The sequence below is a fragment of the Macaca mulatta genome, chromosome 16 (genome assembly GCF_049350105.2).
Source record: "Macaca mulatta isolate MMU2019108-1 chromosome 16, T2T-MMU8v2.0, whole genome shotgun sequence".
In the NCBI taxonomy this organism is placed as follows: Eukaryota; Metazoa; Chordata; class Mammalia; order Primates; family Cercopithecidae; genus Macaca; species Macaca mulatta.
Genome location: NC_133421.1, coordinates 70,986,175 through 71,007,575, shown reverse-complemented (window position 1 = coordinate 71,007,575; position 21,401 = coordinate 70,986,175). Strand labels below are relative to the sequence as shown.

At 38.3% G+C, this 21,401-nt stretch overlaps 1 protein-coding gene and 1 long non-coding RNA gene across 45 annotated transcripts in view; both read left to right on the top strand.

The window, feature by feature from the left end:
* Positions 1 to 21,401, top strand: part of KANSL1 (KAT8 regulatory NSL complex subunit 1) — a 196,535-nt gene that overhangs the window by 120,066 nt on the left and 55,068 nt on the right. For all 44 annotated transcript variants that reach the window (XM_077972236.1, XM_077972235.1, XM_077972234.1 and 41 more), the window contains one exon: positions 12,285 to 12,426. In XM_077972236.1, coding sequence (XP_077828362.1) covers positions 12,285 to 12,426 — 142 coding nt within the window. The remainder of the gene's footprint in view (positions 1 to 12,284; positions 12,427 to 21,401) is intronic.
* Positions 17,771 to 20,957, top strand: LOC144335816 (uncharacterized). Its single transcript, XR_013407006.1, has 2 exons — positions 17,771 to 20,382; positions 20,621 to 20,957. It is a non-coding gene; the product is annotated as an uncharacterized LOC144335816 (long non-coding RNA).

Here is a 21,401-nt window from a genome sequence, read left to right as displayed (position 1 = left end):
GCTGTTGCTGCAGTGCTTCCCTGGTATTGAAGGAAATACTTCCCTTCCATATAGGCAAGGAATGAGCCTGTCTGAGATGCTCTTTATTGCTCTCTTGGAAGCCAGGAAATGCCAGACTTGGGTCACCTTCTTTCGGTTGGATAGTGTTTATTAGATGCCTTTGTCACTATGTTGTTCCTTTAGTCCTGGGACCCTTAACTAGTTTGCCTTCCCTTTTCTACCTTTCAGAGTTTTCCTTTGATCGCCTCTTGTGTTATTTGCAGGATTTATAATTGTGCTTAGAACAGGGATGAGCTGGGAGAAAGAATGGCGTCTACACCACCTGGCCTGTACCAGGGCTGCTTCTATTTGTTCACTTTTTTGTTTGTTTTGTTCCCATATCTCCTCAATTCCTTTTTACCACATTTATTTTCAAGAACTAATGAGTTTATTAACAAATGAATTTTTGGTTTAACTCATTTTCTTGAAGATGTATTCTGTTGCTAAACCTCAGTGTCTTTAAGGACTATTTCTGAAAATATGGTCTCGGCCGGGCACATTGGCTCACACCTGTATTCCCAGTACTTTGGGAGACCGAGGTGGGTGGATCACCTGAGGTCAGGAGTTTGAGACCAGCCTGGCCAACATAGTGCAACCCCATCTCTACTAAAAACACAAAAAACTAGGCATGGTAGTGGGCACCTGTAATCCCCGCTACTCGAGAGGCTGAGGCAAGAGAATCGCTTGAACCTGGGAGGTGGAGGTTGCAGTGAGCCGAGATCGCGCCACTGTACTCCAGCCTGGGTGAAAGAGCGAGACTCGTCTCAAAAACAAAAAACAACAAAAAAAAGTATGGTCTCGTACATATCTTACATAAGAACTAAGAGACTTTTTCTTCATACAGGTACATGAGACTGAACTCTCTCAGGCAATTCTTACACTTACTAAAGTTGGAGCATTATTCCTGGAGATTGTGCATTGGAACTTTTTGATTCCTCAATAGCTGACTGGGGACTCAATGATAATAGCTAGCTAAGTGGTGGGGCCAGGATTTGGAACTCAGTGTTCACTGACTCCGAACACCATACTGTTTTCCAATAAACCGTATTTTCAAAGTGAGAAAGAAGATGTTTTTCTATTGATTTAGTATTAAAATTCTCTCGTTCTTCTAGAGATAGCCAGAGGCAAGTTCTTGCTATGGAATATGTGGGGCTGGGTAGGGATGAAAGGGAGACTTTGTCTAAATACATTGTACTTTTCTAATCCTTCACTCTTCTGGTTGTTGTTGTTGTTTTGGTGACAACGTCTTGTTGTGCTACCCAGGCTGGAGTGCAGTGGCACGATCTCGACTTACTGCAGCCTTGACTTCCCAGGCTCAAGCAATCCTCCCTCCTCAGCCTACTGAGTAGCTGGAGCCCTAGGCTTGCACTACCATTCCTGGCTAATTTTTGTATTTTTTTTGTAGAGACGAGGTTTCACCTGTTGCCCAGATTGGTCTCGAACTCCTGAGCTCAAGCGATCTTTTTGGGTTTTTGTTTTGTTTTGTTTTGTCTGTTTGTTTGTTTTGAGACAGGGTTTCGCTCTTACCACCCAGGCTGGAGTGCAATGGCGTGATCTTGCTCACTGCAGCCTCTGCCTCCTGGGTTCAAGCAATTCTCCTGCCTCAGCCTCCTAAGTAGCTGGAATTACAGGCACCCACCACCATTCCTTACTAATTTTCATATTTTTATTAGAGGTGGGGTTTCACCATGTTGGTCAGGCTGGTCTTGAACTCCTGACCTCAAGTCATCTGCCTGCCTCAGCCTCCCAGAGTGCTGGGATTACAGGCATGAGCCACCATGCCTGGCCTTAAGCGGTCTTTTTGAAAGTGAAATTAGTATCACATATAGAATTTGAACATTCTAACCTCAGTTTGACTTCTGAAAGGAAGAAAAGTAGACAGAAAATTATTTCACTCTGGAGGAGCTACTCTGGAATGGCAGTACTTTGAATAACTGAGAGCCTTTCACTATTTGTCATTTGCTTTATTCTTGAAACATAACAGTCTTATTCTCTAAAAAAGACACAGTAGGCTATGCGCAGTTGCTCACAACTGTAATTCCAACACTTTGGGAAGCCGAGGCAGGTGGATCACCTGAGGTCAGGAGTTTGAGACCAGCCTGTCCAAGTGAAACCTCATTTCTACTAAAAATACAAAAGATTAGTGAGGCGTGGTGGCGGGCATCTGTAAGTAATCCCAGCTACTTGGAAGGCTGAGGCAGGAGAATCGCTTGAACCAGGGAGGCGGAGGTTGCAGTGAGCCGAGATCGTGCCATTGCACTCCAGCCTGGGCAACAAGAGCAAAACTTTGTCTAAAAAAAAAAAATTAAAAAGACATAAAAATAAAATAAAAATAAAAAAGTAACTAGCCTAGTATTTTGCTCAAAATTTTCGTGCTCAAATTCCATGTTCAGTCCTACAGCCAGTCAAGAACTGTAAGCCATTTCCATACTTCTTTGTCATGCCATTTTGTTCTCCGTTAGAACACTTCAGTTAAGTGTTTTTAAAATACAAACATTTGAGAATTAAACAGGATAAGGCATCAGCTAAATCTCTCTAATTTTGTTTATATTTTTTGCAGATTTACTTGTAAACTACATGTGCGCAGACATCTTTAAAACTTGTTGTACAGTTAAAACACATGGTAGTTCCTGTAAGGAGGCATGGATAATCTAGTTGGAGACCAGTTATATATATGACATGACTTGGAAGTAATAGCACATACAAATAACAAAATGAGAGGATCCAACTAAGCTTGAAGAGGGCAAACAGTGAATTGTGATGCACGATGCACAAGGAAAAACTTCCCTGGAGAGACGTGGGTTTTAGTGTTATAAGATGCTTCTGGGTATTTTCAGGTTGGAAATTTGCATAGGGTATGACAAACAATTACATTTCTTTCATCGTGCTAGGCAGGGTATATAATATGTATATGTTTACAATGTTTGATGAAAAATCTGACTGATGGGTATTGAAAGGAGTTTAAAGTACCTTAAATGATTTTTAAGAGATTGAGTGTATTTTAAAACATATCTCAGTCTTAATCTTAAACATTAAAAATTTAATGTACAAAAAATAATTTATCATCTGACCTACAGAAAATGAAATGTATCAGACTACTAAAGGTTGTTTGTTTGTTTATTTATTTTTGAGACAGAGTCTCACTCCGTCGCCTAGGCTAGAGTGCAGTGGTGTGATCTTGGCTCACTACAGCCTCCGCCTCCTGGGTTCAAGCAATTCTCCTGCCTCAGCCTCCCATGTAGCTGGAAGTGCAAGCCCATGCCACCACGCCTGGCCAATTTTTTTGTATTTTTAGTAGAGACAGGGTTTCACCATGTTGGTCAGGCTGGTCTCGAACTCCTGACCTCAAATGATCTACCCACCTCAGCCTCCCAAAGTGCTGAGATTACAGACATGGGCCACCACGCCCAGCCTCGAGGTGTCAATTTATCAAGTTCAAAAGTATGGGCTTGGTGTTAAAGGCACAGTCAGTAAAATCCACAATGTAGGAAATTCTAGAGGACAGATAGTGCTGTCTCTTCCACAAATTGTGAGGAAAGAAAAGGAGGAGGAAGAGCGTGTTAAAAGCTTGAGATGTGTTAACCACATGAATTTTGTGGATCTTATTTGACTCTGATTTGCAGAAAAATGAGACATTACAGGAAATTTAACCAGTAACTGGATATTTAACCATAAGGAGTTATTGTTTTTTAGATTATAAAATATTTCTGTGTATATTCTTAAAGACCTTACATTTTAGAAACACATACTGAAATATTTAGAGGTAATGATGTGATGTTGGGAATTGGCTTAAAAATAATTCATAGAGGTGGGAGATAGATGTTATAGATGAGGTGGGATTTGCCAGAAGTTGATAGTTGAAATTAGTTGATGGTTATGTGGGAGTTTATTATCTTTTAGCTTGTATTTGTAAATTTTCATTTGAACAGGGTCTGAGATAAATAAAAGAGCATGAGGGAAGATGAGGATTACTTATATTGTTTTATGATTAACATGGATTGCCAGGTTCTGTGTGACCTCGCCCTGCCTACCTGTATCCATTGTCAAGTTGAGTGCATTCTTGTTGTTGTTCACTGTTGGAGCTCTAACCACATAACCATTGTATACATGTCGTTTCTTCTTTGTGACACCCCACAGTTCCACCTAATATCTTCTGCTCCACATCCCCAACCCCTATCAGTTTGTGCATCCAAGTCCTAATTTATGCTTTGGAGGTCTGTTTAAATGTTTATATCACAAGTCTTTCTAGATCCCCCAGTCCAAATCTGATATAGTTAGGATCTCTTATCTTATATTTTATATGATTATTTGAGTATTAACGTCTGTCTGCCCCATTAAATTGTGAACTTGAGCCACAGTTCTTGTTTTTGCGTCTCTAACCTAGTCTAATTCTTGGTAACTAATAGTTGCTTAAATATTTGTTAAATGGAAGGAAGAAGTGAGTTCATGGTGGGCTAAATGCTTGGCTGAAATAAACTACCAAAAATACACAAATTTCATTTCTATATTAGAGATAATCTGGTTGAAGCAGTAAGACAAAAGTGCTGTGTTCAATTTCAAAGGTCTGTCAGGATGAATTGGAAGTTTAGATAGAATTGGCTCTGGGGCTGGGTGGGGTGGCTCACACCTGTAATCCCAGCACTTTGGGAGGCTGAGGCTGGTGGATCACTGGAGGTTAGGAGTTCGAGACCAGCCCGGCCAACGTGGCAAAACCCCGTCTCTACTAAAAATACAAAAATTAGCCAGGCGTGGTGACAGGCACCTGTAATCCCAGCTATTCAGGAGGCTGAGGCAGGAGAATCACTTGAACACGAAAGGCAGAGGTTGCAGTGAGCCGAGATCGTGCCCCTGCACTCCAGCCTGAGCGACAGAGCGAGACTCCATCTCAAAAAAAAAAAAGTATTGGCTCAGGTACATCTGTTCCACATTATTGCAGATATCCGTAGAAAGTTGATACAACTTAGGTCATGTGACAGATAAGAATGGGTTAGACGAAGTGTGTATCTGAGTTTTTTCCTGGGTTTTACTTTACAACTAAATTGTGGGATATTTAACTCTGGACAGTTCGGTTCTCTTCTTTTTTCCTCCTTGTGCTTTATTAAATTTGGGGGTAATGTCACTGATAATGCAATGTCTATTCTAATAGACTACATTGATTTTTCTGTTTAGAGTGGAACTTTTAGAAAAAGTTCAAAGCTCAAGAAACTCTCAGAATATGGCTTGTTGTTTCAGTTACCAAACTGAAAACAGTTCTGTTTCCTGAATTTGTCTCTGAGAGATTTTTCTTTAATCTTACTCTGTTTTTCTTCCTTTTTTGTACCTTTTTGATATGGAATTTAAATCCATAGTTATAATAACTAAATTTTTTTTTTTTTTTTTTTTGAGACAGTCTTGCTCTGTCCCCCAGGCTGGAGTGCAGTGGCACGATCTCCACTCACTGCAACCTCTGCCTCCCGGGTTCAAGCGATTCTCCTGCCTCAGCCTCCTGAGTAACTGGGTACCTGAGTAGCATGCTACCAGGCCCGGCTAATTTTTATTTTTATTGTTTTTGTATTTTTAGTAGAGACGGGGTTTCACTATGTTGGTCAAGCTGGTCTAGAACTCCTTACTTCGTGATCCGCCCACCTCGGCCTCCCAAAGTGCTGGGATTACAGGCCTGAGCTACCATGCCCGGCTGACAAAATTGTTATTCTTTTATTTATTTATTTATTTATTTTTATTTTTTATTTTTAAAATTTATTTATTATTATACTTTAAGTTGTAGGGTACATGTGCATAACGTGCAGGTTTGTTACATATGTATACTTGTGCCATGTTGGTGTCAAAATTGTTGTTATTTAACATATACATTTTAGGTTGTAGTTAGTATTACATCATTGTATGGCTATCACAACTTTGTGAAGCAGATATTGTTCTTATTTCCAGAGATCAGTTTACATGTTTAGAATCATATAAAGTAAGTAAAAGTGAGAACTTGTCTTCTGATCTTTCCTCTGTTTCACACTGTTTTGAGCTAGGTAGTGAGTATTTGTGAGTGGTTTTTTGTTGTTTTTTCATGTGACTCAGCAATTTCAAGATTTCTGATTGCTGTCCCACAGTGACCCTAACTCTTACACTGCAAACTGTTAATCTGGCAGTTGTATGCTCTGGGATGATCTCAGTTTTATTTGAATCTTTTGGTTTTTAAAAGTTATCTAAATAACCTGGAGATTTCAGAACTTAGATGTCTCAGGATTTCCTGCACACTTGGAAGTAGCAAATAAATCCTTTGTCAATTTATCTACCAGTTTGAATGTAGCACTGTGTAGCTCGCTGTGAACCGTCATTTTACTTTAGTTGGCTAATAGAACCTTTGTTTCATTAAAAGGAAAGAATCCAGATGGGACTGAAATCAGAATCAAAGTTGAAGTTTCCACCATTCGTATTTTTCTGGCATATTTGTTGCCTTAATGAGATTTTAAAAAAATTTATATTAATACATCAGGGAAGAGAAGCATAATCCACCAGCCCTGTTCTATTGGATTTACATACAAATTTCCCATCTTGGAAATTAGATGACTTAGTTAGAGGCACTAGGCCTGGTAGTCAACATGTGGTGTTCCATGTGGTTCAGTGTCTAGCTTTTGGTGTCACTTTTAGATAATAAGTACAAAAGAGTTGATCTATTGATAATCCCTTTAAAACCCATTGATTATTAATAACTTTAAATAACTAAAAACAAAAATTAATTTTTAGCCAACATGTCAGTTGAACCCTGAATTTGTAAGGGGGGTGAAAAAAGGACTTTTACTGTATGGTTTCAGTGTGTGTTTATAAAGGGTTTTTTTTTTTTTTTTTTCCTTTTTGGTGGGGGTGGGGAGATGGAGTCTTGCTCTGTTGCACAGGCTGGAGAGCAGGAGCTTGTGATCTCGGCCCATGGCAGCCTCCACCTCCTGGGTTCAAGCAATTCTCCTGCCTCAGCCTCCCATGTAGCTGGGATTACAGGCGTGCGCCACCATGCGTGGCTAATTTCTGTTTTTTTCATAGAGATAGGGTTTCACCATAGATTTCACCAATGAGAAATCTTAAAATTGCTGAGTCACACACACACAAAAACACTCACAAGTACTCACTACGTAGCTCAAAAGCAGTGTGAAACAAACACAGGAATGATCTATATTCTTTAGAGTCAACAGAGCATTTTAAATTCTCTGTGGTAATAGTCTGTGTAAAAAGAACTATTAAAGTATAAGTTCATAGCTAATGAAATATTTTTATACAACATATATTTCTTATGTAAACCAGTACTAGCACATAACTGGTTAACATTAAGATGTACTATTCATGTGGTATCACAAAAGCAAATATTGATACTGCAAAAGTAATTCATCGTGTAACATTTTAATGAATTTTTGTATAGCACATGCAGTCAAAGCCACTTTTACCAGTAAAAAGTTTATAAAAGCAGGGAGCAAAATATGAGTTGAAAAGAATTCCCACGCAGGTGATAACTACAGTACATACAGTGCATATTTTTGTGTGGACTGGGATAAAGCACACAGGAAAGTCAAACGTTCTAAGGCATTCTAGTGGCCTACTCAGACACATAGTTAAAACAGTTACTTCACTAATAGCACAGAAACAAGCAACAGGAATGAGTTGACTCATCAATGTTAGAATCCACTTGATTTTCTTCATTATTGATAGTGACTGTATTAGAAACCAAGTCCTCATTGTATTTAAAGTTATCATTCTACAGCCTTAGTCCTGTGTTCTTTCCTGCAGTCTGTACGGTATAACATTAAACATGTCCCTGATATTCAATGAGTGTCCCTTGTTTTAAGCTGTAAATTGTCAGAGTGAAAAATTTACACTTTGAATGTTGAGGAGGAGGTCTGTCTTTACCTCTGATAAGCTGAGTTTGTATGGCTTGTTTTTGTTAGGAACACAAGATGTGAAGCTCTTATTCTTGTGTTACTGTTTTGTGGTGCTCTGCTCTGCCACTGGAGTACGATAACTAACTTACTCCAGACTTGTTAGCTGTCCACCTCTCACGTTTAATGACAGCTTAGCTTTCTGCTCATATTGCTGGTATTTTGAACACAAGATACTTTTTGGACACTTGAGTTGAGGTTTTCCATTTTTCATTGGACGTGATCAGAATTTGAGCAGCATTATGGAAAAACAACATTGTAACAACTTCTCCTGGAAATCACTTCCAGTTCTAAACCATCATATAACAGATACACTTGTAAAATGAAACTTGTTCATAAATTGGGAATTGTTAGTATTCCTTAGTGCTGCCTTGCCTTTCTTTAATTAGTTTATTAACCATATTTTCCAAAACATATTATCAGGAGGCTCACTTTGTAGTGTTATTTAGGTAAATACCCGTGTAGGGGACTTTAATATCCAAGAAAAAGAGTATTTATCAAAGTTGTTGTAAACTAAAATGTTTTAAGTAATTTTCTTTTCCTTTTGTATTTTCAAACAAAGGAGCCGCGTGGTTCCTTAAACATTAGAATGCCAGGATGAAAAAGGTTTGAGGGGAGTTTATTGAGGAAAAGTAGTATGATTGATGTTGGGAAGAGCAGCTAAGGAGGCTGTCGGGGTTGCCCAGTGGTGATAGATGGGGACCTGGTGTGGTGATAGCTTTAGGAATGAAAGGAATCTATAAAACCAAAAGATTTCGCAGGATAGAAAGGTGGTAAGCCTTGAAGAGTAAGGAAAGTTGGGAATAAAATACTAGGGTTAACTAGTTTTGTCTCTTTGTGGGTAGGGGGCATTTTTCTTGTTCAAGAATGATCCCGTAGGTTCTTACTGATCTCTTGAGATCATTTCCTGGATTTGGGGTAGAGCTAGACCTACAGCCAACATTGAAGCAGATAACTGTACTTTAAAAGTATCTTTTTATCTTGAAGTGGTTCCATCAAAATTAGGGAACTGTAAAATGTCTTCTTTCTAAAAGAAGAGAAATAATTGATAATACTTTATCACAGTGGTTGATTTGAATGGTTTATGTTTGGTCCATACAAAAGTTAAAATACCATTGCTGTCCTTGGTCTTAATTATTATGGTATGATTAAGTATTAATTTATGTCTTACCCTATCGTGGTCAGATTTGATAATGATTGACATTTTGTATTTTGTACCTATGGGAGACTGTGTTCAAGTTCACCTATAGTTGCAAGTTTTAGTAGTGAGTGCGTGTATCCTGATGGGAAGTGGGACTGAGGGCAGTGTGACTGCTGCTGCTGTTTGGGAAAATAGTTTTGTGGTAGATTATGAAGTATTAGAGAATATAGTAGACACCATGTAACCCCAGTCTTAATATTTAAAGAATGTTAATGTCACATTTCTATCCTGTTTTTACATGAGAAAGACATTACATTAAAGGTAGGGCTAAAATCCAATTTCTCCATCCCCTTTCCAGAGACAATGAGCTTGATTGTAAATTTGTTGTATATCAGTTCTATGCATTTTAAAATATATTCATCACTTATCTGTATTGGTAACAATCCTTATTGTTTGTTTATTATTTTTGTTTTCATACAGCTTTTGCATTCCCCATTGTTGGGATTAAGTCACGTTGATACATACAGTAAATAAATTGCTAGATAGTATTTCATCAGATTCCTTTACTACTTGTGTGTACTTAATCTCGTTTAGTTTTTTTTATAGTTGTTTCATTCAACATTATGTTCTGAGATTTAATCATGTTGACACATACAGGTGTAAATTTTATTTTTATTCCTATAGAACTATTAAATGAATAAATTATAGTTTATTTACCAATTTCAGCAGAATTGGAATATAATTAGTTTTATCTATTACGGACTCTACTCCAGCGAACCTGTTTCCTCATACAGAGGAATGTGTAGTTTATGTTCTCAGAAACAGAGTTTCATGACTGGGCATAGTGGCTTGTGTCTGTGGGAATCCAAAGGTCAGGAGTTTGAGAACAACCTGAATACCATAGCAAGACCCCATCTCTACAACACTTTTTATTAAAAATTAGCCAGTGGGGTAGGCTCGGTGGCTCACACCTGTAATCCCAGCACTTTGGGAGGCCGAGGCAGGTGAATCACAAGGTCAGGAGATCGAGACCATCCTGGCTAACACAGTGAAATCCCATCTCTACTAAAAATACAAAAATTAGCCAGGCGTGCTGATGGGCGCCTGTAGTCCCAGTTATTCGGGAGGCTGAGGCAGGAGAAGGGCGTAAACCCGGGAGGCGGAGTTTGCAGTGAGCTGAGATTGCGCCACTGCACTCCAGCCTGAACAACAGAGCCAGGCTCCCTCTCAAAAAAAAAAAAAAGTTAGGGCTGGGTGCCGCGGCTCATGCCTGTCTGTAGTCCCAGCACTTTGGGTAGGTCGAAGTGGGCGGTTCACCTGAGGTCAGGAGTTTGAGACCAGCCTGACCAACATGGAGGAACCCTGTCTCTACTAAAAATACAAAATTAACTGAGTGTGGTGGCGCATTCCTGTAATCCCAGCTACTCAGGAGGCTGAGGCAGGAGAATCGCTTGAACCCGGGAGGTGGAGGTTGTGGTGAGCCGAGATTGCGCCATTGCACTCCAGCCTGGACAAGAGCAAAACTCGGTCTCCAAAAAAAAAATAAAATGCCAGGTATGGTAGTATGCTCCTGATCCCAGCTGCTTGGGAGACTGGGGTGGGAGGATAGCTTAAGCAAAGGAGCTCTAGGTTACAGTGAGCTATGACTGCACCACCGTAATCCAGCCTCAGTGACAGAGTATGAGACCCCCCCCCATTCAGGGAAGAAAAAATTAAATACAATATCGTGATGGTTGGGTATGCACATTTTACACCTAACCAAGTATTTCTGAATTATTTTTCAAAAATGTTGGTTCCAGTTTTAACTGTTGCCAGCAATGTATTAATTGTTCTTTTCCATTTCTCACCACCTGGTCGCTTTATCAGACTATGTGTTTTCCTATCCAGTTTTCAAACATCTTAATGTTTTACCTAATATTTATATTTTAACCAAATTTTAATGAGATGACACATTTTTATATATTATTTGCCTTTTATGTGAATTTATTTCTATTAAGATTGTCTTTTTTTCTTTTAATCTGTTTCTGAGAGTTCTGTTACATATTCTGATGTTTAATCGTCAGTTATATGTCTTAGATATCTTCTACCAAAATGTAGTTTGCCTTTTAACTTTATTGGATTTTCTATTGTATGTTGAAAAGTGGGTGATACATCTGTGTCTTATCTAAGAAATGCTTCCTGCTCTAAATCCCAAAGATGTTCTTGTAAGTTTGGCTGTTCATGTTTAGCAATTTGAAATGCCAAAATTTTGTAATTATATCTGAAGGGAACTAATTTTACTTTTTCCTTCTAAAGAACTGGCCATTTTAGTACTATTTATTGAATAGTTTAATCTTTTCCCCACTGAACTGATTTTTAAAAAATTACTCTGTATCTTTTATGTATCTAGTTCTACGTTTTGAGGCTCTGTATAGTTTTGCAGCACATCTGGCTATCTGGTAATGTGAATTTGCATCATGCCTTCTTCTTCCAAATTTTTTGCTGTTGGTCCTGTATTCCATGTGAACTTTTGGATCTGTTTCTCAGCTTTCATTAAAAATACTGTAGGCAATTGGATTGGAATTTCTTTGAATTTATAGATGTTCATGAGAATCGCCATCCTAAAAAAATGTATCCTACCGTTTATATAGATCGTTATGCTTTCAGGCATTATTTTCTCTATAAAGATATTTAATGTATCATTAGTTTTGTTGGTGTTATGAATGGTACTGAAAAAGTGAATATTTTCTACTTTATTAGTTTTTAAATATTCTTTACTGAACACTTTTGCCGATTTCTTTATTAGTTTTGATAATTCTTAGTGTCAGTTGGATTTCCTGTATGGATTATTCCATACAGGAATATGGATATATATAAAATATATATATATTAATATATATTTTATTTTGGCAGGGACAATACTTTTATCTCCGAAGAAATCAGTGGGATTTCAGAGAAACTGTGTGTCACAGTATCAAGATGCTAGAAGGCAGTTCCACTCAATTTGGGAAATACCTATTTGAAAGTTTATATCCATGTGCATCCTGAGGAGTGGGGGGTGTCTGTTCCTGTCTGTCTTGGGTTTTTCTTGACGCTAGAGTTAGTCTCTGCAAGGGACTTTAGAAGTTAAATTCCACCCCCCCACCCCACCCTCCAATCTGGTATAGATATTACTGTTGCTCTTGGATTTCACTCAATTTATTTCCTTTTAGGAGACGCAGGTCAGAATGGAGATGGGCTGCAGACCGGGCAGCTATTGTCAGCCGCTGGAACTGGCTTCAGGCTCATGTTTCTGACTTGGAATATCGAATTCGTCAGCAAACAGACATTTACAAACAGATACGTGCTAATAAGGTAAGGGATAAGTATCTGGTGTTTTTAAATAGAGCCAAAAACTATCAATATTGCTTTTCTCTCATCCCCTCCCACCTCATAACCCCCATAACCCCCGTCTTAACTATTGTAAAGTAAATGGTTTAATGACCTGATATGGTGGTTTAATTTGTTTAAGAACCTGATTTAGCTGTGCGTAGTGGCTCACTCTTGTGAGCCCAGCACTTTTGGAGGCCAAGGCAGGAGGATCATTTGAGCTCAGGAGTTCGAGGCCAGCCCGGGCAACATAGGGAGACCTTGTCTTTACAAAAAATACAAAAAATTAGCTGAGTATGATGGCATGTGCCTGTAGTCCCAGCTACTTAGGAGGCTGAAGTGGGAGGATCACTTGAGCTCATGAAGTGGAGGTTGCAGTGAGCCAAGATTGTGCCACCACACTCCAGCCTGGGCAGCTAAGACCCTGTCTCATAAGAAGGAAAACACTATTAGAATATAATGGTTAATTGAACATGTATTTAGAACAAAATAGTGTGGGTATCTGAGTTAATAGGAAACAAAACAGACTGAATAATGCAAGCCATTGATGTAACTGTCATATTTGTTAGATTTGTGGAAAAGTGCCTATTATGTATCAGCAGTGTTCCCCATAGTAGGGTCAAAATAGTGAACAAAAATCCTACCTTCATGAAGCTTACATCCTTGCAAAGTATTTTTTATATTAGCTTGGTATGACTGAGCTCGCTCTTTATCTAGACCCACGTCTAGAAAAAGTCTATTGCTGCTAAAACTAAGGGTCAAAATGCCTTGACCTTAGTACTAGACAAAGCCTTAAGAATTAAGAAAATGGCTTTACTGTGAACAGTATCCATTAAATTAATTAGTAGGCCAAAAGTTAAAGGTTGATCAACTGATAAAATGAACAAAATGATCAGGGTTTGAAGTGAAAGTTCTGTGGGCTTACTTAATCATTCGAACTTTTATTCTAAAAATTTCACTGCAGACTTCTAGCTTCTTTCCAGATTGAAGATATGTATATCTATGTGTATGTGTATGTGTATGTGTATGTGTATGTGTATATGTATATGTATATGTATTTGTGTGTGTATATTCCACCCCCCAAAAAAATTCAACAGAGCATACTTTGAGGATACAGTCCAGAGGGCTCACTTTTTTATTCTTTTTAATTTGTTCCCTTAGGGTAGCATACAAATTAAATCCTGCTTTACTTGTTTAAAAATTAGCTAGAACAAAACTAATAAACATTCTAGATTTGGTGAATATTTTGCTTTCCCAACTCTTCACAAAGGAAATTTTAAAGTGAGATTTGTAGAACATGAACTGGAATGGTGACTAAGAATAACGAGGAGGTGACTGGATATGCCTATACTGAGGAGAAAAACACAGTCTTTCTCTATCAGGGACACCTCTTCAGTGTCTGTTTCTAGGTTTTTATAGCCAGTAGTTAAGTGGGAATTTCTATATTTGAGAACTAGAGTCTCTTAGTAACAACTGAGATTAGTACAATAGTAGTCATAAGTGTTGCTTCATCTTTTTATATACATTCATAAATATATATGTGGGTTTATATATGTGTATATGTTGTGTTATTTTAGCTGCCTGTTATAAAACTGCCACATTTCATAGAACTTAAGATGCTATTGATTGTAAGATGTACCATTATTTTAAGTACAACAAAGAAATTATTTCAGTTAAACTAGGGCATAACAGCAATTGTAAAATGCATCTTGATTTAAAAGTTGTTGACATGTGGGGAAAGTACCTGTTAGAACTGATGAAATACTGTGTATCAATTCTCAGGAAACTTTGAGATTACACAGAAGTATAAAAAACACCCCCCCACCCCAAAACAAAATCAAAAAACACAACAGCTCAAAATTATCTCACTACCAACATTATGGTACATTTTCCTAGCACATAAGTAATTTGTTCAAACACAGTCATGTTACATATGTGCCCTGAATATTTCCCAGTTGGTTTTTGGAAAACGTTTTTATTGGCTGCATGCTATTGCCTTTCATTGTTGACTATTTAAGTTACGCTTATTATTAATATTAAGTATGCCATGACAGGTATCTTTATCTTAGTCAAAGATATGAATGCTCTTTTATGTTCTTAATGCATACTTTAGAGAAGTATTTTGGCAGTGTCAGTTTATAGTCTCACTAGTTGTCAGTTTATAGTCTCACTAGTTGTGTATAAGAAGATACCTCGGCCGGGCGCGGTGGCTCACGCCTGTAATCCCAGCACTGTGGGAGGCCGAGGCGGGCAGATCACGAGGTCAGGAGATTGAGACCATCCTGGCGAACACGGTGAAACCCCATCTCTACTGAAAATACAAAAAAATTAGCTGGGCATGGTGGCAGGCGCCTGTAGTCCCAGCTTCTAGGGAGGCTGAGGCAGGAGAATGGCGTTAACCTGGGAGGCGGCGGAGATCGTGCCACTGCCCTCCAGCCTGGGCGACAGAGCGAGACTCCAAAGAAAAAAAAGAAGATACCTCATTTGTTTTTGGCAGGGTCAGTTTGTAGTCTCACTAGTTGTGTATAAGAAGATATTCACCTCATTTGTTTCATGCTTTATTCTTCAGCTCATCACTCAGAAGCAATGACAGAGCAGTTTTCAGAAACTTTCCAAATATCAGAAAAGTATTTCTAAATATCTGGAAAATAATCTGGAGTTTTGTGTATACCGTCACACGTTGCTTAATGAAAGGGAAACAGAAATGTGTTGGTGATTTCATTGGTGTGTGAACATCATAGAGTGCACTTAAATATAAGCTGAGGGCTGGGCGCGGTGGCTCGTGCCTGTAATCTCAGCACTTTGGGAGGCAAGGAGTGGGAGGCCAAGGTGGGTGGATCACCTGAGGTCAGGAGTTCGAGACTAGCCTGGCCAACATGGTGAAACCCCTGTCTCTATTAAAAATACAAAAAAAATTAGCCAGGCGTGGTGTCGGGTACCTGTAACCCCAGCTACTCAGTAGGCTGAGACAGGAAAATCACTGGAACCCAGGAGATGGAGGGTCCAGTGAGCTGAGATTGCAACACTGCACTCCAGCCTGGGCAAGGCAGAGCGAGTCTCCATCTCATGTACGTACATACATACATGCATACATACATACATACATACATACAAGCTGAGGTGGTATGACCTACTATACACTTAGACAATATGGTATAGTCTATTGCTTCTAGGCTATAAACCAGTACATCATGCTACTATACTGAATACTGTAGGCAATTAGTGGTAAAGATTTATGTATTTAAACATATCTAAACATAGAAAAACACAGTAAAAATATAATAGAAAAGATAAAAATGATACACCTGTATAGGGCACTTAAACCATGAATGGAGCTTGCAGGACTGCAAGTTGCTCTGGGTGAGTCAGTGGGTGAAAGGTGACTGAATGTGAAAGGCCTAGGACATGATTGTACATTACTATAAACTTTATAAACACTGTACACCGAGGCTACACTACATTTATTCTAAAGATTTTTTCAGTAATAAATTAACCTTAGCTTACTGTAACTTTTTGCTTTATAAACTTTTAAGTTTTTAAAACTTTTTGACTCTCTTGTAATAACACTTAGCCTAAAACACAAACACCTTGTCATTGTACAAAAATATCTTCTTCACACCTTATTCTACAAGTTTTTTTGTATCTTTAAAAGTTTTCATTTTAAAATGAAAAGTTTCATTTTTTAAACTGTTTTGCTAAAAACTAAGACAGAAACACACACATGAACATAGGCCCACACAGGGTCAGGTTTGTCGGTATTACTGTCTTCCACCTTCACATCTTGTTCCACTGTTAGGTCTTCAGGGCCAACAACACACACGGAGCTTTCCATTGCCTGTGACAGTGCTAACAGAAGGATCTGCCGGAGGCTGTTTCACAGTTCACTTTTTTTAATGAGTAGAAGTACACTCTGATGATTAAAAGTGTAGTATAGTAAATACATAACACTTTTTATTATAAGAAATAAGTGTTTTTAACAGTAACATAGTTGTTTATTATCAACTATTATATTCTTACTGTACATAATTATATGTGGTATACTTTTAATAGCAGCACTGTAGGTTTCTTTACACCAGCATCACCACAAACACATGAGTAGTGCTTTGTGTTATGACAGGAAATCTTCAGCTGTACTAAAATCTTCTAAGACCATCATTGTATATGTGGTCTGTCATTGACCATAATGTTATTTGGCACATAAATATGTGCTGATTATCCAAGAGTTTCATCATTCAAAGCAAATTGTATTAAGCACCATACTTGGACTTGGTAAATTTTTGCTTCGAGTTGTGACTTTGCTACCAGATGCTTACATGAACCTTGAGAAGAAAAGTCACTTAACTTTTCTGAGCTTCAGTTTCTTGGTCTGTAAAATACAACATCATAATCAATCTTTTACTTCTTTGTTTGCAGTCTAAATATACGGTGTCTATTACAGAGTTCTAATAGGAAGAATAACACTGGGTTGATAGTTCAGTAAGTAATGCATCAAGAAAACTCACAGCTTTACCTGTTGTATTTATACATTTATTTTTCAACAAATGGATTAGTTTCCTAGACTGCCGTAACAAACTATCACAAATGGGATGGCTTAAATCAGAAATTTGTTCTCTCACCGTTCTGGAGGCCTGAAGTCTGAAATCATGGTGTCAGCCCTTCCTTGTCTTTTTCCAGTTTATGATGTTGTGCTAGTCCTTGGTGTTCTTCTGTAGCTACATCACTCCAGTTGCTGCCTCCATCTTCACATGACTGTCTTTCTCTTTGCATCTGTGTCCAGATTTCCATGTTAGGAGGACACCAGGCATATTGAATTTAGGGCCCACACTAAAGGTCTCATAACTTGATTACAACTGCAAAGACCCTTTTTCCAAACAAGGTAATATTCCCAGGTTCTGGGTGAACATAAATTTGGAAGAGACAATATTCAACTTGCTCTAACAAGCCATGGAATTTTCCCCCAATGATATATTCACATGCATTTAGTCTTTATGTAACACTGTAATTAACAGTTTTTGAGCACTTGTGATATATCAGGCACTGTGCTAAGCATTTTACTCTCATTCATGATTTTCGAGATAAACAATGGAAAGTCAGTCAAGTAGTTTGTTCATGGTTACACATCCAAGTGAGTGCAGAGCTGAGATATGAGTATCAAGCTGCAGAGCTGTTGCTCGAGTTAGTAATCACTTTAAGTGCTTGGGGTTTTTTTTTTTTTTTTTTAAGTTATTGAAATGGAAGAAATTTTTTCCTATTTGTTTTGGTTAAGTGAGTTGGTGTTCACGTTTTCCATGCTGCACCAAGATTTGCCAGAGCTGCCTGGGTTGTACAGACCTTTTTTTTTCTTTTTTTTTTTTTTGGGAGATGAACCTAGGTGATAGGTTGAATCTTGGTGATAGGCTGTTGAGTTGTAATTTGTCTTTCGGTGGGAGATTGGAGGGATGGTGGGGCTTTTCTTTTTCTTTTTAAGGATTTACTTTGTTGCTTGTTAACATTAATTTTATTTAAGTGGCGTATTACCAAAAAAAAAAAAAAAAAAAAAAAGGTATTTGTGACTACTGCTAGGTGATTCTAGGATGCAGACACCAGTTTCTGTTCTGTCAGAAGGTAGGTATTACCTTCCAAGCTGTGGAGTGAGTCCCTTTTGGGGATAATGTTACTCTCTGGAGAAAGAATACAATTTCTGGGAACCCTTCTGTACTACTTCTCCATGCTTTTGTGCTCTTTTAATTTTCATAGTTTGTCAGCTTGTTTTTTAAAAAGAAACTCTTCCATGCTTTAGAAGGGGAAAGGAAAACAATATATGTACCTTGAGTATATACTAATTAAAAGTTTATTCATGTATGTTTGTTTAATGATCAGAGTAAATCTTCAGAAGCTTGTAAAAGGCAGAGCTAAATTTAAACTCCGGATTTTTTATCTGATTCAAAAGCATTTTTTTTTTCCTAACATATTTTACTGTTTTGTCCTTTTCATCATTTCACTGAAACATATTTATTGAAATTTCACACCTGATAAATAAGGGGAAAGAATAGGGACTAAGCAGGTTTTAAGAGGCAGGGTCTTGCTCCGTTGCCCAGGCTGAGGTGCAATGGCCAGATCATATAGTTCACTGTAACCTGAAACTCTTGGGCTCAAGCTATCCTTCTACCTTAGCCTTGCAAGTACAAGTAGCTGGGACCGTAGGCGAGTCCCACCATGCCTGACTAATTGTTAAAGGTTTTTTTTTTTTTTTTTTTTAAAGGATGGGGTCTCACTGTGTTATCCAGGTGATCACCTCAAGTGATCCTCCTTGCCTTGGCCTCCCAGAAGCACTGGCTTGACTCTTATGTTGTTTTTTAAAATCCCCTCTTCTGACTACTCTTTGAGATTGCACAGCTGTAGCTGAGGATGGAAATGTTAAGAAGATGGAAGGTGGAAGAGTATTGAAACTTTTGAATAGGGAAAGAGCTGAATGGGAACTGCAGAAGCTTAGAACACCTTTCTCTTCAAAATTTTTGTAAAGCTCTTGAGGTTCTCATCTTAATAGGGTTTTTAAAGCATTGTAGACAACTTATCTTTTCAAGGTAGCCCAGGGTTATTCTTGTGGAACTGGTCTGCAGTGGGGTCACTGGTTTATCTTGAGATGCATAGGGAAGATTGACCTGATAGAGTGATGTAAGGAAGTATGTGAAATTGCCTGTTAGCTGTATTGCAAATACAGTTAAGAGAGGGTCCATCCACAGAGGAATCATTTAGGAGGTATTAAGGCTGCATGTAACTGTGACCTATTCCAATTCCTTTGGTCCTTGTGTAAAGCAGAAGCTTGCTTCAGCCTTGGAGTTTTCTAGGCCTGTGCAATCTAAGCATGATCCTGGCTCTGACTCGGGACATGGTGAAGGAAAAGGAGACTCTTGACCTTTTTCTTCGGCTTCTGTAAGTTGCTATTTCATAGTACAGTGGCTCTAAGTTCACTGCCCCCAGGCTAATGCCACAGCTATTCAACATTGACCCAGTTTAAACCTGGATTGTTAGGGAAGCCCACGTTGGGGGAGCCATGAGAGGTGTGGAGTCAAACGTTACGAAGTTTTCTCAGCTAATACTAACCATTCTTTTCATGGTTATTAAACGTGAGTAAACTTTATCCCAAATAAATGTTATTGTGGCATAATGAAACATTGTATACAGAAAAGGGCAAAGTTATTAAGTGCATAATTAATGAATAACTATAGCTCAAAATATATTAAGTATATTTGGGGGATTGTTAAGTAATTATGTAGACCTCCTCTGTAAAGCCTCACTTTCATCAGTCTCTTCAGTTAGGTTCTTTTCTGCTCTGATATCACCTTCTCTCAACTTCTGTTATAGTACTGTCGTAATACTTTGTCTCCTTGTCTGTTCAAAGCTAGATGAACATAAACTCCTTATGGTAGAATCTGTTTTTATTTTATTATTGTGTTTTCACACTACCTTGCACAGGGTAGCCACTCAATAGATGCTACCTGCATGAATGACTCTTACCTACTTGGATGCTTTTTATTTGTTCAGCCTCTTTTTAGCTGTTTTCATCCTTTTTGGTATGAGGTACCGATTAAATTAGAGGATCCAGTGTTTGGTTTTGAACGCCACAGTGAACTTAGATATCTTGGGGGCAATGGACAGTGTACGGATGACTGTTGGTTGCATCATTGTAACACTTGAGCACATATTTTCAAAAATAGGTTTAATTAAAACTAATGTGTATTCAAATGTCCTCTGAACAAATTAAGAGGAGTTCCATTCTTCTGGTTGTGGAAGCTAGAAACCTTGGCAGTGTCTCTGACTATTTTCCCTCCTATCTTGTAAGCACATTGGCATAGCTGGTTGATTCTGTCTTCAAATAAACATTCAAGCAGGGCACAGTGGCTCATGCCTGCAACCTGGCACTTTGGGAGGCCAGGGAGGGTAGATCTCTTGGCCCCAAGAGTTTACGACCAGCCTGGGCAACATGGTGAAACCCCTTCTCTACTAAAAATATAAAAAACTATATTTTTTGGTGGTGGCATACGCCTGTAGTATCCCCTTGCACTTGTATCTCTCTTTCTCTCCTGGGCTTAAGTGATCCTCCTGAATATCTGGAACTACAAGTGTGACATTACACCGGGCTAATTTTTATTATTTTTGTGTGTGTGTGTTGGAGATAGGATTTTGCCATGTTGCCCAGGCTGGTCCTGAACTCCTGGCCTCAAGTAATCCTCCTGCATTGGCTTCTCAAAGTGCTGGAATTATAGGCATGAGCCGTCACGACCTCCTTCACCATTTCCACTTCTTAATCCCCTCACTATCCTGTATTTTGTTCTCTTTAGCATTTAATACCTTCTAATATAGTACATAACATTTATCTATTTACATTGTTTTTCTTTGCCCCCAGTATTAGAATGTAATAAGCACTTTGAAGGATGGGTTAGGGGAGAGGGATAGGTCTCTTATTTTTTCTTGTATCCTTAGCACCTAACAAATGCTGATGAGTGGATAAATGACTGATTTAAATGAACACAAAAGAAGTGAAGTATTAGTTAGATCCAGCCTTTTGCCCCAGTTCTGCCATGTGTTGGCCTGTAGAGACATAAGCTTTGACCTACATCCTCTGTGGGTCTATAAAATGATGTCGATGAATAGATGGTTCCTACCAAGTTTTATTATACTCTTTTAGGAGAAGGTGTCTCCATCGTCTCTCTGAGGGTTGTATTTCGAAATTATTCTGTAGTTTAAGGAAAAATTCTTCCCTTTGGAAAATACTGTATCCTTTCATATAACTGAAAAAAATTGAAGGAGTAATTTTATATCTAATTGTTGGATTTATCTTCTGGCTATAATTATTATAAACTTAATATTTTCCTGTTAGAAGAAAATTTATACAACTCGACAAATATTTGCTATGCATTTATTTTCTTGGTGTATGACTCTGCTAGGAGACATGGGGCATTTAAATATATTTGTATTTT